The following is an 18,016-nucleotide window of genomic DNA, read 5'->3' on the forward strand; positions in this document are numbered from 1 at the left end:
AGTACAAACGCTGACAACATCTTTCAGAAGCAAGCCAGTGACACAAGTAGTAAGTAAGTGAGTAAGTAAGTAATGACTTTATTTAAAGAAAACAGTACAAATATTACAAAGCTTACAGTTTTTAACATATTATGTAAATGCATTATTAATGCTAACTATAAATTGTCTGTAGAACAAGAGAAAAATAAATTCACATATATATATATATATATACATAAAATACAAATCATTAGAATATTTGAGTAAGTTGTTATAAATCATTTATTGTCAAGATATCAACACATTTTTGTTTAAAAGTATCCAGGTTTTCACAACATTTTATGTTATTTGCTAGTTTATTCCAAAGTATTGATGAGCTATATGCAAAAGATTTCTTCATTGAATTTGCGTTCGGTCGTACAACAGCTAAATTATTATTTACAGATGACCTTAGATTTCTACTATGTAGGTTAATAATTGGACAACAGAGTTCCTTTAAGTAGTCAGGTGCTTTATCGTTTAGAATTTCATGAACAAGAATAAGTTGTAAGTATTGGTGCATCAAATATAATCCTTGCAGCTCTTTTCTGCATTTTAAGATTTTTTGTATATCCATCCTCATAGCAATTTCCCCCATATTGAGCAACAAAATTCAAATATGGTCAGAATATAAGCATTATAAACCAGCTTTCTACTACTTATATCCAAAAATTTCTTAATTCTAGATAGCAGTGCAATACGAGAAGTTAAGTTTTTACATACATTGTCAATTTAAAATTTCCAGTCCAAATTTTTGTCAATATATACACCCAAAAGTTTCTGAATTTCAACGGGTGTGATTGGGCTATCTTAGATATATCCATATCATTTCCTAGCAAAGTCCGTTTCTTATTTGTTCCAATCAACATAGAAGTAGTTTTTAAGCGATTTATAACCATCCTATCTATGGTGTTGGCATCGTAATTTAGTTTTCTTTCTATCTCTTCCTTATTTGTTCTATACGTATGAAGTGTTGTATCATCAGCATACATATCAATGGCTGTATGAGTGGCTTCTAAAGTCATTTCATTTATGAATAAAACAAACAGAAGGGGACCCCATATTTGATACATTTAGATTCTGAGGCTGCATTACCAGAGCACACTTTTTGTTTTCTGTTAGACAGGTACGACTCAAACCATTTTATTGAATGATTAGAGACTTTGTATAAATGTAATTTATGGCAGAGAATGGCGTGATTAACGAGATCAAATGCCTTTTTTAAATCTAGAAAGACTGTTCCTACAACATTGCAATCATCGATACATTTGCGCCAGGTGTCAATTAATTTGGTAAGGGCTGTCTAACATGAGTGGTTAGATCGGAATCCAGGATGTACCTCGTGTAATACTTTATATTTTGATAGATATAGATAAAAATGTTTTGCGACATGATTTTCAAATATTTTTGATAACGTAGGAAGTATTGATATATAGGTCTGTATGTTGACAGGAGCGTGTCAGAAATAGAAATAGTTTATACCGCATGTCAAAGGCAGATTGAATGTCACTTAGTTGTTCTATTTGAGCAAAATTTGTCTTATGTAAAACCTCAAAAAAATTGTTTTCATTAAAGTTTTTGAAACATCGATACCGAATTTGTTTATGCTGTAAGCTTGGAAGATATTTTTGGTTTATTTTTCTCGTAATACATATATATACTGGATAGTGATCACTAAGGGCTATTTTGGGGACATTTGCTTCAACTATATTTTCAGGGTGGTTAGTATAAACATGATAAATGATAGTACTTGATGTTGATGTGATACGGGTACGAGTATCAATTAATTGTACAATAGATTGTGTTAGTAAAAGATTTCCCCATTTATTGTTCAAACACCCCCTGTAAAATCGATATTGATATCGCCCATTATTATCATTTCTGATTCTAGTTCATTTGCCTTCTCGATTTCCTTTTCAAATTCATCAATCCACGATTGTGGCATATCAGGAGGTCTGTAGATAAAACATATTAATAGGGCTTTGGAGATTTTGAAATGAATCTGAAGCCATATACTTTCCAGTGAACTTATTTCTAAATCAGTTCTTCTTTTGTATTTTAAAGAGTTAGAAACGTAGGCAACTACACCCCTCCCTTTTTCTCACTTGTTTCTCATCGATCTTTGCGTTCAAGTTCAAATCCTTTAATACCAATAAAACTGTCTTCCGTGTTACTTGTAAGAAATATTTCACTTAGTCCCATAATATGTGTGTTATTTTTTTTTATTTATAAATAATTTCATCTCATCAAATTTTAATAGGACCCCTCTTATGTTTAAATGAGAAATTTTTAATTCATTTTTCTTAAGGCCAAAATATGTTTCTTCTGATCATTTTGTAGTTTTATTTTCATTATTTTGATATTTTGTTGCTTTAATTGATTCTTTTCTTTTATTATTTAAAGATCTTTTGTTCTTTAAAGTAGTTTTCTGTAAGTGTAAAGTTTTTTCGGCACTTACATTTACATTCAATATTATCACACAAGGTACATATATATGTTATTTAAACATTCAAATTTGTTCATTGTTCGTAAAATAAAAGTTTCGGCATTACATGCATTGCCAGTGTCCTCATTTGATGAATACCAGCAGTTTTTCATTTTATGTCCATTCTTTTTAGCAGGTCCAACACTGTATTTTTGTCTCATGGCGGTAAAATCGAGAGTTGTGTCCCTCTTCGCCACAGAAAAAACAAACACCAACATGAGAGTTGTTGAGATTTATAGTTGTTGTGTCCGACTTTTCTTTGGTGACTTTGACAAGTGTTTCGTATAGTCTGAGAAGTGGTATACCACTAACACAAACAAAGTATCTTGGAGAACCAGGGCAATCCAATTAAATGATGGGCTGATATTTAGAACTTACAGATCACATACGAGTTCCCCCAAGTTAAATATTAACGTATTTTTCAGGCAGAACACTCTTCTAGTAGTATACTCGGCAATCATCCTTTACATTAAAGTCTCGCACGTAGCTCATATGAGATGATCTAGCAATGTTCACGAGGTTTTCTTCAGTTTAGTATTCAGTATTTCGGTATTGATATATGTTATAACAAACCTTTTATAATTTACAAATGATTAAGAAACTGAAGTTTCAACACCCCCAGGAAAAGTTCAAATTGATTTGGCTATAATTTTCATATTTGTTTTAGGCGCAACTCTACAACTGTTTCTGTTCTTAAACATCATCGGCTTCAAATATTGGGCTTTATTCATTGCTGATGAATGGTCCAGAAAAGATATATATATATATATATATATATATGAGTCTGAAAGATTGTGTAACAATACCGATAAGTAGATGGAAAACAAAACACTAAAAAGTGTTGAATATCATTGCACAAAGATGGAAAAACTGAACAGATGATATAAATTATACAATAATTGCAAATATTTCGGCTCAACAAATGGCCTTCTTCGGTGACAAAAGTTTTAACAATAATGAGATATAATGTATAAGGTGTAAACATAGATCACTAATAATACAGGTAAGTTTTGGTCGATTGATTTTAATCCAAAATCCTGAATATAATAATATAAACACTAGACTGTAAATTTAATTATTTCTTTCTATTGATTCCATCTAAATGGAGGACACCCAGTGTTTTTATCCAAAACCTCTCCCGATTTTCTCTTTGCCTATGTTGCCATGTACAATCCTGTTCGATCACAAGGATCTTCATGTGATCAAAATCTTTCAGATTGTGATCTGGTAACCTGAAATGTTGGCTGACAGGAATATACGGTTTTTTTGTGAGGTCACTCCTGTGGCCATTGAGGCGTTTGTGAAATGGCTGCATAGATTCACCAACATATTGGAGACCACATCTAGGACACTCAAGAACGTAAATCACGTTTGAGCTTTTGCAGTTGACATTGCAGAAGATCTTGTATGTCTTTTCTGTGGTCTTACTGTGAAATGTTGATGAATGCTGCAATTGGTTGCAACATTTGCAGCGCTTATCCCCACAAGGCTGACAATTACCTACAGTATGGTTAGGTTTGGAAAGGTCAGCACGGACAAGTATATTTCTCAGGCTGTTAGGTTGTTTGAAGGCAATCATGGGAGGCTCAGGAAAGATTTTGGATAACTTCGAATGTTTCTCGATTGCTGTCCAATGATCACGAATTGTCTTGAAACTATTTCTCAGGCATGGATGGTAGGTGAGCACACATGGGATTCTTTTACTTTTCTGTTTATCTTTGTAAGTTAGCAGACTGCTTCTGGGGATGGATTCCGCTTTTCGAAAACTATTTTTGATGTTTTTGTGTTTATATCCCCTTCTTTTCAAATGTCCTTTAAGCTGCCCCAGACGTTGTTTTGCAGTGTCTTCAGAGGAGCAGATTCGCCTTATTCTTAGAGCTTGGCTGTATGGAATGCTCTTCGTGCAGTGTGGAGGATGGCAACTTTCAGGCGACAAGTATTGATGAGTATCTGTAGGTTTAGAGTATATATCTGTGTTTATTATACCTACAGAGAGGGTGCTAGATGTATCAAGGAAGTTTATGGTGGAATTAGATGTTTCATGGGTGAATTTGATGGTAGGGTGTTGATTGTTAGCATTTGTTATAAAAGTTTGTAATTTTTGGTCTCCCTTGTCCCATTTCATGTCAACGTCATCAATAAATCGATACCAGGAAAGCGGTTTTTCGATGGAGCACTCCAGCAGTTGCTTTTCAAATTTATATATATATATATGGACGCAATAATTTAGAAAGTTTTGTTTTCGTTTTTTTTTTTTTTTTTTTTTTTAATATATAAAGGATTCGGAACTTAATAGAACTACAGAAGTCTAAGAGCAACTTAACATAATTATTTTCAATGGGCCTTTTTCGACACTCCCTTGTAATTTCTATAATATTTCATATCGTCGGTGTTGTGGAAAGGTCCACTTGAATATACCACTTGGATCCGCGATCTAACTAAAACTGTCTTTTGCTCTCTGTATGTTGATGACTTTTAACTTGATTATCAAAGTCTACTTCAGTTGCTTGTCGTGTTACCATGCATGGCAAAATGTATTTTAGAAAACATACACTATATGTAAGTATCCCTAAAGGAAGGTCCCAGTGGGTAACCGATTACCAAATATCGTAACTCGATTTATAAATGAAAAATAACGGTATGGAAAAAAAGGAATTGCATCATGAAGGGAAAAAATTGCGAGACTGGCTTCGTCAACAAAGTAAGTTTCTCTTTCTATACATGCATCATCAGTCATGCGAATATACGCTCCGTGGAAACATCACAATCTGGAATAGAAAATAATCGATCATAATCGGTAAATTCATGGAAATATCGAATTTACCGATATCTTAACATCATATACTGCAACAAAACTTCGCTTTCAAGTTGAGACGCCAACATGTAACAATGTTCTGCGATCAGTACCTATGTCTGAAATGTAAAACTGCACAGGGGAGTCGTTGAATAGTATTCGTGTGCACCTTTTAAAAGATATATATTGCATTTAGTCTGGGAACAGTATATCTAACAATATATATGTTCCCGATTTAGTAAACTCTGTAAATTCAGAAATTATTGCGATGTTATATTATTGCGAAAAATGCGACAGGGTTATAATCGCAATAATTTAAAGTCGCATTTTAATTTGAAATTTGGTTTTTACAAATTAAACAGGATTTTTCTCAATATCGCAAAAATAAAAATCGCATTTCAGTCTAAATTTACAAAGTCGCAATAATAAATACACGCAATAATTTCTAAATTTACAGTACCAAAACATAAATATTCGTTTATCATTGGCGGATTTAGAGAGGGCAGAGGGACCCCCCCCCCCCCTTTGTGGGAAAGTTTTGGTTGGTTACTACATAGGGAATCACTGAAGCGTGACGGGAGCGGGCCCCTCTTAGGCAGTCAGTGGCCCCCTACTTATGAACATTTCTTGATCATCCCCTATACCTACTTTAAACATTTTACTACAACCATGCCAACGTCTTAGCCGCGCATCAGACTCAACTTTCTAGAATCTTTATTTTTGAGATGGTCTTTATTCTTATTTGTCAAATTTTTGCTTGGAGCACCGATAATAAGAGTAACTATAGATTTGTAATTGCTAGCAATAACAGATAGCACCCTCGTCCCCAATTACAATGGTAACGGTAGCCATTTTGAAAATTGCAATATCAAAGCGGACATCTACACATGCCAATTAACATTATTGCAAAGTTTCATTGAGTTTAAAGCATTGAGAAATTTTGGACATAATTGCTGTTTCCATGGTAACATCGGCCATTTTGTCGAACTGTATTTTCTACACAAAGCAGTTACCATTTACGAAAAGTTTCATTGAGTTTGGAACACTTTCCACTTTTTCGCGTTTTTGCTGTTTCCATGGCAACGGCCAATTGCACATCTGCCCATGGTAGTTATATATTGTTCCATCAACTTGGGTCTTTTCAATTCCGAGATCCAGAGTGGACAAAAAAGTGTGGAAGAAAAATAAAAAGAAGACTAGATTTGCCATTGCAAGCAATAACGGATGATGTCACCCCGTTCTGGACATTGGCACAGCAGCAACAACCGATTTGAGCGTACCAAAGTCACAGGGCACGTCTAGTACATTGTATACATGCCTTTGCCCCCCCCCCCCCCCCATTTTTTCTCTTCTCGTAGAATAAGATTGATGTCTATATATGGTCGGGGAACTCTTTAAAATCTTAAATTAGACACACGCGCGAGGAAGAAAAGTGGTGTCACGTGATACTGAAGTATATTATCGTGGACTTTAATATTCTTTTTAGAGGGGACCTTGGACAGACAACATGTGTATATATTGACCATGTTGACAGAGCGACACACTAACTGTTCATTTTGTTCTTCAATAGCTCGCGTATCACACGATACATGTATCTTATTTTGTACAATTTAATTACACGCTTATCGATTGATTTCAGCTAAGGCAGCAACTATTTAATTTCCGGGTGGGGGGGGGGGGGGGGGCTATGTTTTTTTTTTCTGTACAAACAAGTCGAAAACAATTTTTTTCTTTCAATTTTAGCATTACATATAGTGGCAGCTGAGGGGGTAACAAACAATTATTTTTTTTCAGAATTCAAAACGAATTATTTTTTTCTCCAAAAACTGGAAACAAACTTTTTTTTCCAAAAAAAAATCATAGCCCCCCCCCCCCCCCCCCCCCCCAAGAAAATCAAATGGTTGCTGCCTAATGTGTATATTGTAGCAGGTGTTCGATTAACGAATGTGTACTTTAGTGCAAGTGCAGAAATGTCACTTACGTGTACTCTTCGTGTTTCTCTTTCTCATGTGTTTCTCTCAGTGGCGATTTTCTCTTCAAAGCACGATTTTTGTAAAGAATAGAAGCACGTCAAAAAATATATTAGTTTTATTCTAGCATATTCTAGAAGATGTTTTGCAGTACAGCTAGATTTGTATTTGATCGTATGCACATACTCATGATTACAGAATTTTGACTCAAATTTGCGAAGTGTGTTATGTTTATTATTTTGCCGTTTCCATGACAACGGCGGCAAAAACCATTTTGAAAATGGCAAGGACAGATGCCGTTCCAATAGCATTTAACCGGGAATGAGCTTAAAATTTGTAAGAAAATGGTACTTTGACGTTTTTTCCCATATGGGTCAACATTGCACTTTTATCCTTATCTCCATGGTAACAGTAGCAATCTCAAAAATTCCAACGGCAATGAATTCTACCGTTCATACTCTTGTTACGCGGGGGTAGGTTTGGGGGTCGTATCTGTAACGGTTGATTTACTATGAATTAATTGAGGAATTATTTTCGTTTCAGTTTCCACGTTTGGACTGTTTCCATGGCAACGGTAGCCATTTTGAAAGTTTTTAAGATGGATTTCATGCTTTCGAATGATGAGTTATAATGTCTGAAAGTTTCATTTAATTTTGAGCATTTTTCGGTTTTTCACATTTTTGCCCTTTCCGTGGTTACGGCGGCCATCTTGAAAATTCCAGACCCTCACTGCACATCTGCACATGGGAATTGTCACTATGGTACAGTTTTATCAATGTATATCAAGTCATCTCCGAGAACTAAGCTGGACAAAAAGTGTGGAAGAATAATTCGGAACAATAACAATATATCACCCCTATTTCCATAGGGGTGAAATAAATAAAAAGAAACGTAGAATACCAATACGTCACCACAACTCCGTTGAGGATGCAATAAAAACATCTGAAACCGCTTGTTCAACGTATACTAGTTTATTTAGCAACAGATTGGTTTGTTTGATCAAGTATATATACATATGGTGGCCTAAATTGACAATTTAAGTCTTGAAATGATGATTTAGAGGCATGTTTTAAAGGTTATTCGTCAGTATGATTCAATTCAACCTGAAAATCAAATGGATAAGTTTTGTTGTATTATCTTAATTGGGCGTTTTTCAATAAAAACGTACTTTCTTGTCCCAGCCACTTTTAAAAAAATGTGTTTGATCTTTGCAAGTAATTGCATGTTTGTGCAGTCAGTACATTGAATTAGATTTAACATTTTAAAGCAAAGAAACAGTTTATTTTTTAGAGGGATTGATAAGATATTGATTCCTGAATGGTCCAAAACAACCCGGCAAAATGGCATATCCTTAGACCGCCTGTTCAACATTCATACTCTAAAATATCGTAAAAAAATGTAGAAATAAATGTTATTTTTACTTAATATAAGTTCTTTGATAATTCAAAAGTATGTTTAGAGCCAACATAATTTTATAAACAGCTTTTAACATAGGATTTTTAATTTCAGAAGGTGTGTCCCTGACAAAATGACCACTACGAAACGAAGTCATTAAAATTTGCTAATAAACAGTTTTATAAAATCAATATAATTTTGTTTGCAAGAGATATAAACATTAGGGTCTTACAAAAGAATTGATGCTTTTATAACGGCAATTAAATTGTTGGTAAGAAAAATTGAGCACATCAAATGGACCAGAGTGATACCGTATTTTTGTTAATGTCCACTACGAAACGGGTCAAATCTCTTTCAGAATCTGGTTTTAAAATTATGAAAAAAATATCAGTGTACAGCTTAATACATGTTTTGATGAATACAATCAGTATTGTTACTATTGCAATACAGGGATTGTTGGTAAAAAATAAAACATGTGAATATGTCCCCTACGAAACGGTCACCTACGAAATAAGTATGGGAGAAAAACGTTTCCGTAGTGGACACTACCACTACCATGCAGCCTTTTTTTACTCTTTTTTTCAATTTTACTCGTGCAAAACAAATAATAAGGGTTAGTTTCATGTAATTTTTTTTTTTTTTTATTAATATGGAATAGGGTTGATGTCCAACTCCACTACAAAACGGTTTTGTAAACTACGAAACGCATCAAAATGTCCACTACGAAACATGAGTTGTACCTTCATATGTGAAGTACTGTCTAATCTTTATCGATAAAAATGGTTCTCCGATTCAGAAAAAATGAGATTTTTCTAGTATATATAAAAGTAAACAAACTGGAATGTCTATAGCAAACATTTAAAATTGCAATAATATGTGTGTTTACAAGCAGTTTCGTAGGGGACTTTTTACGAAACAGTAGACAAATTATGAAAATAATATCATTTTAAAGAGTATTTAAGATTGCACTTTTTGTTTACAAATAGGTCTATAATAGAGGTATTCAAAATAATGAAATAACCCTTGAAATAATTTTAGACAATTTGATTTTCCGTTTTTATAGGTCTGAAAGTCACGCTTTTATTAAAAAAAAACGCCCAATTATGAAATTCTTACTTATATTTCTGACATTATATCAGAACGTGCGTGGATATGTTCATAGAGAACAGAAACAAATATTAAATAAAACTTCATTGTTTATTTAATAGATATCATATATACAAAGTCTGAGATTTTTTATTCAATTGAATGAGACACTTAACATTATTCCTTTGATGTATGTACAAGACGGCACGTCACTTTTATTCTATATTTTTGTAGAAAGGATAATTGATCTTTATAGAAATGGGGAATTTGCTGTACATAAGTAGCAAATCAATAAGGAACTGACGACAATTTAAATGTTTAACTTCAGGAGGGTATGGTTTTTCTTAAAAACAATTAATTTTATAAAAAAAAGAAAAAAAAAGTGGTCAAGCAGATAACAAAAAAAATGTTCTGAATCTAGATTTTCACCATACCTTATAATGTTATTTTTTTTATTTTCTGACTCATATCCCCCCCTTTTTTTTTTAAAGAAAAAGTGTACCCTAAAGAGATTTTTTTTGCAAAAAATCCACAGACTTAAGGTAGCACAATACAAAGATTTTTTCACTCCCAATCAGACAACTTTAAACTGATGTAATTCATTTCATCCTTCTTTGTATTTTATAAATGAGGTACCAAAAGAAAGAAGAAAGATCAATCTTTTACATTGTGTTAATTTCATTATGACATAATTATTACATAATTAATTGTTATGTAATTAGTTGCTATATTGTGATGTCCACACTTGAATGAATTTAGCGTCTTAACTATTCATAGCATCCCAAAATATTTTATAGATTCCTGTACAACACAGCTTGACCTCCCAAACTGTGTCTCAGATTTCCAAAAACATCAATAGAACAAATTTTATACCCAATTGAATTTAGTGATCTCTATGAATTGATGTTGCGAACTTCATTGAAGATTTATGAGAGAATGAAATACAATAGGAAAAATCTGAGACACAGTTTTGGAGGTCAAACTGTGTTGTGCAAGAATCTATAAAATATTTTGGGATGCTATGAATAACAAAGATGCTAAATTCATTCAAGTATGGACATCACAATATAGCAAATAATTACATAACAATTAATTGTGTAATAATTATGTCATAATGAAATTATCACAATTTGAAAGATTAATCCTTCTTCTTTCTTTTGGTACCTCATTTATAAAATTTAAAGAAGGATGAGTGGAATTACATCAGTTTAAAGATGTCTGATTAGGGATGAAATATCTTTGTATTGTGCTACCTTAATAAATATTAAAATTGTAAACATAGATAACTAACTGATTTATGCATGTTTTGATAGCGTTTATTTTCTACAAATATTCCTGATTAATCGGCTTTACAATCCAAAAGCGTCATGCTGAGTTCCTATAAAATTAGGTAAACGGACAGAAAGTCACAGGACAAAAAGTCACAGGACATAAAGTCACAAATTTGGTAGGACAAAAGGTCACAGGACAAAAAGTCACAAATAATCTGTTGACAATTGTTTGAATACATTTATATAAGAGAAATATCTTGAAACATGTGAAATATTAACTTTTTAATACATATATTTATATTAAAGTTAAGGAAGTGTGTCATTATATTTGACAAACGAAGATTTATTTAATTTCAATCATGCAAAAGAAAGATTTCTTGGCATCATGAAGCCATTAATTTAAGTGCCAAGACACTTTGACATTTTGTTTTTTTTAACAATTATTTGATCATCTTAGATATGTTTTTGAAAAATTTTGTTTATAAAGTTGGTTTATATACAATAGTTCAAGAAAAATACAAAAATAATTTTGTGAAAATAAACATTTTTTATTCAAAGAAAATAATCAGAAAAAATGAATTGTGACTTTTTGTCCTGTGACTTTTTGTCTGTGACTTTTTGTCCTGTGACTTTCTGTCCTACATTCTAAAATTATAACGCACATTAGAAAGCGTATTTGGTCTTTTTTCATACTATGTCTACTTATATATTTGCAATAATCATCTGTCCATTGTCCAAATTGTAAAACATAGGCTGATTTACAAGAGGGAAGCCTGCTGTGGATTATTTTAAAATATAATTTTCATGGTTATCATTGAAACAACTTGCAGTGGCAGATCTAGAAATTTTCAAATGGGGAAGGGAGCACTGACTGCCCTTAGAGGATGCCCGCTTCAGTCATGCACAAATGATTTTTAATATTCCCATAAATTTGGGATCGTTTTGGTCTATCTCATTTTACAGATTGAATGGTGATTAGTCACACCAGTTTTGACAGTATGGCGGAAAAGAAGAAAAAATACAGCGAAATGGACAAGAAAACAATGAAAAACTCAGATTTTAGCCCCAAGAACTTTACAGAAAACCCAGAAAATGGACAAAACAACTTTAAACAAAGATCCAACAAACAATCAACACGAGAAGAAAACAAAAACACAATAAACATGCGTGAATATGCTCGGCAACTGGCCCCATGGATTCACCAGTACAGATTATGGACTGCTATTTCAACTTTACCACCAACTTTCCCCCACCAGACAATGAGCTGTTTTCAGTTCGGGGGCCAACAGACATTTCAATCGTTTGGTTCTGCGCCTGTTTATCCAACTACTAACCCAATTATTCATAATCAGATCGGTGCAACCCCTCAGGCTCAAAATCGAAATCAGAGAAACGTTTCTACAGGACAAGGAACAACAACAAATAGATTAGGTATTTCAGAAATTTGTGTTGCCTAATTAATATTTAAAATTAAGAATGGAAATGGGGAATGTGTCAAGGAGACCAACAACTAGCATGTGACCAAACTAATAACAGAAAAACAGCCAACAACACAGTAAGAAAATTCCACACCCGGAGGCTTGCTTCAGCAGGCTCCTAAACAAAATATGTACTAGTTCAATCAAGGATTTGTATAGTAAGATCTTACTATACAAATCCTTGGTTCAATGAATAGGGACGTCACAACAAACTCCAATGAATAAAGTAAAATAAAATAACTATTTGGCTAACGTGTCGTTAATATCAAAAACAAAATACAGGGTATATCAGGGTAGCGCCTGATATTGGACTTAATAGCAAAATGGCGCTGAATTATGAAATATGAGTACATGTGATGCTACATTCCTAAAGTACATGTATGATGTAAAAGTAATGTGCAAAAAAAAAAGGCGCCAACCTACACACATGACACATGCTACAGAATAAAATTAACATTTTGTAAGTTTCTTTTTATACAGTCAAAAGACTTACATTTGTAATTTATTTTTGGCATTGATTATTAAATGATGTATGCTCTAACTTTACAAGTGCACAGATAAGTCTGTAGTAAAGTAAATTTATGGCATAAACATACATGCATACATGTATATGTAGCTTGTCTGTTCATTTTGATGGACCATGTACATGATGTAATGCATTTCCATTTTGAAATTTCAGGTACAGAATATATGTTACCACCCTTATGGAAGAGAGTTCTAGCAGAAGTGATAGACTTTATTGTATTATTTTACCTGAAAATCATAATCATGATTATGGTGATGAGACAAATGGGTATTTTGTAAGTTTTTTGTTATATCATTATATCATTATAACCGATTATATTACTATCTTTTAGTTGTGGTTATTTCAAAATGTAATTTTTAGTCATCAATTTTATATTATATTTTGTATCGGCAATCCTTTGGTGAATCCACTACTCTCCTATCTAAGATGAAGGTACGGAATCAGCCAAGTTGTGACGAGTGAATTTTGCCCCTTAAGGGATGGGTAGAAACCTTTTACTTCAATGAAAATTGTACAGCCTCCAACCTGGAGTAAACCCTATATTATGAAATGTATATATACAATGTATGATTTAATTTTTTTTGGATATTTTCTTGGCACTTTTATACTCTTTCATATACACATGATACTGTGATGTTTAATCAAATGTTAGGAATCAGAATTTATTTGAATTTTGAAGTTTTAATGAGCTTTATCTATATGGTATATATACATTTATAAATATTTATTTTTCTTTCAGAAAAACAGAAAATGTGTTGAATGTTCATATTGATGTTGTCCCATATTTTGACCTGAAAAACATGGAGATGGACATAGATAAAGCCTTTACAATGACGTCAGAAATAATAGCTTTAGAAATCGTCAACAGAATAATGATCACTTTATTTGAGGTACAACTGTATTTCAACTTTGAATGTTTAGAAGGAAGGGGAAAGTTTGTCTAAGAATTTAATATGTATGTGCAAGAGTTCTGAATCAGTTGGTTGGTCCTTGTACATGTATCATGTTTGTGAAGTTTAAAAAAGATGTAAGAGAGAGCCAGCATTTATGTTTAGAGCAAAGAATTGTGAAAACTGTTGCAGACATGTATGTTGATGATATCAAGTGGAAAGTATTTACAACTTTCTATAAGATAAAGAATTACTTGTTATAGTTCAATGATTTTACTCCTGTTTGTTGTTAAAAAAACCATTAATAATTTGAAATTTCTCTTTTTCATTTTAGACGTTCTGCTTGCGGAAAGGAATGGGATCACCAGGTGGAGCCACTCCTGGAAAAAGACTCCTTGGAATGGTGGTTGTATCGTGTGAAAATATCATGGATCTGGGGAACGGGAAAGTTTTAGTCATTCCTGCAGAGGATATAGGCTTTATTAAGTAAGTTTTCAAATAGAATTGACAATATAACTGTCCAAGTTTGCATAATCAAATGGAACCAAAAAATATATATTTTGCTTAAAAAAATTATGACATTATGGTAAAACTCTTTAAAGATACAAGGCTTCTAATTTTGTAAACCAGATGTGAATTTGATTGATCTGCAGTTTGATTCTTAACATAAATTTGAAGATACTTGAAATGGTAGAAATATCCAAACATACAGACCGGTAAATATAAAGTAGCATACAAAAAAAGAGAAGAGTACATGTATTTGAACAAAATAGATTTGATATGGTATTAAACCCTGTTTTAAGGGATATATATACCTAATGTTAACAGAGTGCTTTAAACATGTTAAATAAAAGGTTTCTGAGAATAAAAAAATTGCAGTTATTCTTTCTTTAATCAGTTAGTGTTTATATATTAAAATAATAATAGAGTAATACAATTTTAAATATATTTACGTTTTTATGACCCCTTAAAACATGTTAATTTAACATACAAAGTTGAAATTATCTAGTCAAAGGGAGATAATCTCTCATATTTTTTAATACATTTTTCAGTCAGAGGTCGAAAGTGTTTCTACACTAAAAAAATACAAATTATATTTTAAATAAAAATGTTTTCAAGTTTTTATTGAAATATAACTATTTAATAGAATTATATCTGCAGTTTCTTTCTACAATTTTAAGATATGATTCAAACTTCTAGAGAAATTACCGTTTATGGACAAATCTGAATGTCTGCAAGACTTAAAATATTATATGGTTAATTGGAAACATTATGATACTAAATTTCAATATATTTTTTTTTTAAGCTTATGACTTTTAAGAAATGACAATAGTATGGAAAAAATTCATTAGAATGGATCTAAATATTGACAATGTTATATTTTATTTTTCAGTGCCTTGGTCAGATCTGTGATAAAGAATTTCACACTAGCATTCTTTTTTCCTGCCTGTTTAACTGTGTTCTTTTTCCAACATAACCGAGCAGCATATGACATTTTAGCCAAGACAATAGTTGTGGAGCACATACGTCCAGTTCAGCGAAATGTGCGATAGCAAATATATGTTAATTTTAATATGATAGATACTATTTGTTACAATTCTATTTGTTTTATGTTTTATGTAATGTGTTTTTATGATGATGTTGTTTTACAAAACCTATCATTGCCCTTTATTATGATTATAAAATTTTAATCACAATTTCATTAAAATTTAAAGCTTCATATTATAACAATTTATTATGTGTTAATTGACATTTTGTTTTTCCAATACATTTTAGAATAACTTTCTGACATATATGTAAGTTTTCAAAACATTCTTTTTTTCTGAAATTTATTGTATCAGAGCAAACCAGCTATATGGGGAAATTTTTGGCACCAGAAACCAAGAAAAAAGGCTGAAATTGAGATGCAGTTACAAACTTTAATGAAAAAGCAATTTAATATAGTATAAATTACAAGATTGGATGATACTTTTCAACATCAGCAATAAGGTATTAAGTTGAACAAAACTCATTTCAAATTTATTACCTTCATATGTCACCCTTATGTAATTATATATAGATTCTTATATTGATATCAATGGATTATCAGATTTATCCAATCAAGATAGGTAAATTATTAATTTCAAAGTCAGAGCCTTGGCAAGGACTTTAAAATTTATAATTCAACTTTAGAATGGATAAATCCGATAATTCATGAAAAACTATGTAAAAATCTGTTTCTTTAATGATGAAAAAAATAAATTTTAAATTTTTGTTAAACTTAAATCCTTATCGAGTGCCTCGCACATTCCAAAAAACAATTTCATTAAACCTGTTAGCATATTTTGATCCATCCTGGTAAAGGTTATGACCCTTATATTCATTCAATCATCTTCTGAGATCACCGGCAACCACAGGTTTATTATTTTTGGGTTAGAAACAGTAAAAATTTCCATAAAATTAGAGACATGTGGAATGACTGTACATTGTCTGGAAATATAAAAATATTTTTGTACAAGACTCAGACATATTGGAAACAGGAAGTTTCCCCCAGCATTTTAATTCTTTTCGAGCCTAGTACAAATAAAATTTACATTGAGGGTCAATGTATGGGTTATTTTTTTCTCCCACAACTGTTTCAAATGAAATATTTGGATAAAAAAAAAAAACTTTTAATTTAAAGCTAATGACTTAAAAGATTCTGTGAAGCTGTATTCTTTATTGACGTCATAAATAAAACTCTACAGAAACTCTTTATTTGTAGGTGACATATCTATATAAAAATGTTGTGCTCATTTATAGCTGGGATATGCTCTATATCAAGGCAAGAAACAATTCTCTTGTTACATTATGTTTTCTATCATTGATGTATTATATGGTCACATGGTGTATAAATTTGTGATATTTTGTACTGTGTATGTGAATCATTTATTAAGGCGAAATTGATGAGAATGAGTTGACTTGTATTCTTGCCATATTGTTTTTTACGGTTTAAAAAAATATGTGATACCTTTGTAAAGCTTCATGCACAAATTACTGTTCAATTCTGTGGATTTGTCTTATTTCATAAAGTAAAAGTAATAAATTCCTTTGAAAAAGCTCATTAATGGAAGAATGCAAAAAGTCAGTTGTTATCTTATATATGTCCTGCTTAGGTGTTATGATCACTCTGAAATTTAATGTTCAGTCAATTAAAACATAGATAAATTGATGGGGTAACAAGAGATTATTTCCATTTTAAGATAATAAAAAATTGCCATGGGAACAATTATCACTAGAAGATTGATTTTTAGCTTGGTGGTCTGCAAAAATTGCAAACATCAAAATTAAGGCAGGAACCTGTTCAGTCGTCGTCGTTTGTTGATGTAGTTCATATGTGTTTTTCATTTTTTATATAATGTAGACCAGTGGTTTTTCTGTTTGAATTATTTTACACTAGTCTTTATACCTTGCTGGTCAGTATGAGCCAAGTCTCTCTGTTGAAGACTGTACTTTGATCTTCATTGTTTACTTTATTACGCATTGTGACTCATACCACATCTTCTTATTTCTATGTAGTCAAACAATTTGTTGTTTTAACAATAAAGTTTTAGGAAAACCTTTAATTGACATAAAATCTCTATTACTATATGAACAATTGTAGCCGTGTATTTATTTTCTAAAGTAAAAAAATGTATGTGTTGTTTTTCACAATTGTTGGCATGTACTTATAGTGAAAAAGTACAAATGCTCATTTGTTTAAACAGAGTATTTATTTTATTGTTAAATTGTTTTCATATTTTAAACTAAATGTATTCTTTTACATTAAAGCTTTTAATAAAGTTTCATATCTGGAAGTTTTGTAACTTATAAAGAATACCATGTTGCCACAAATTGAGAACATCAAGAAAGGGTTAAATTAGGAAGGGGGACAAGCCAAATTAAGTTTAAGAAAGACTGACAGCAACTAGATGTTAAGCAAGTGACAATCAATTAATCATTGTTATGCCTCTGTCCTAGTGGAGGGGACATTAAGTTGTACCCTTGTCCATTGTCCTGAAATTGATTTCAGTTCCTTAACTTTAGTTTGCCACAACCAAATATTATGAATCTTATACACAATGCTTATTACCACAAAACACAGG

The 18,016-nt window shown here is 31.8% G+C and overlaps 1 protein-coding gene across 1 annotated transcript; it reads left to right on the plus strand.

The window, feature by feature from the left end:
• Positions 1–11,999: 11,999 nt before the first annotated feature.
• LOC139498833 (protein FAM8A1-like) lies at positions 12,000–17,728 on the plus strand. The gene is made up of 5 exons (XM_071287406.1): positions 12,000–12,450; positions 13,177–13,297; positions 13,763–13,913; positions 14,248–14,399; positions 15,307–17,728. Exons 1-5 carry the CDS (start codon positions 12,018–12,020, stop codon positions 15,464–15,466), a joined length of 1,017 nt encoding a protein of 338 aa, XP_071143507.1. The 5' UTR covers positions 12,000–12,017; the 3' UTR covers positions 15,467–17,728.
• Positions 17,729–18,016: the final 288 nt, after the last annotated feature.

This window comes from Mytilus edulis, chromosome 12 (genome assembly GCF_963676685.1).
Source record: "Mytilus edulis chromosome 12, xbMytEdul2.2, whole genome shotgun sequence".
Lineage (NCBI taxonomy): Eukaryota > Metazoa > Mollusca > Bivalvia > Mytilida > Mytilidae > Mytilus > Mytilus edulis.

Excerpts from the sequence above, each read along its gene's own strand:
- LOC139498833 (XM_071287406.1), top strand. The coding sequence starts at position 12,018 with ATGGCGGAAAAGAAGAAAAAATACAGCGAAATGGACAAGAAAACAATG. Across the intron at positions 13,914-14,247 it reads TAATGATCACTTTATTTGAG|ACGTTCTGCTTGCGGAAAGG; the intron begins GTACAACTGTAT and ends TTTTCATTTTAG. Across the intron at positions 14,400-15,306 it reads GAGGATATAGGCTTTATTAA|TGCCTTGGTCAGATCTGTGA; the intron begins GTAAGTTTTCAA and ends TTTATTTTTCAG.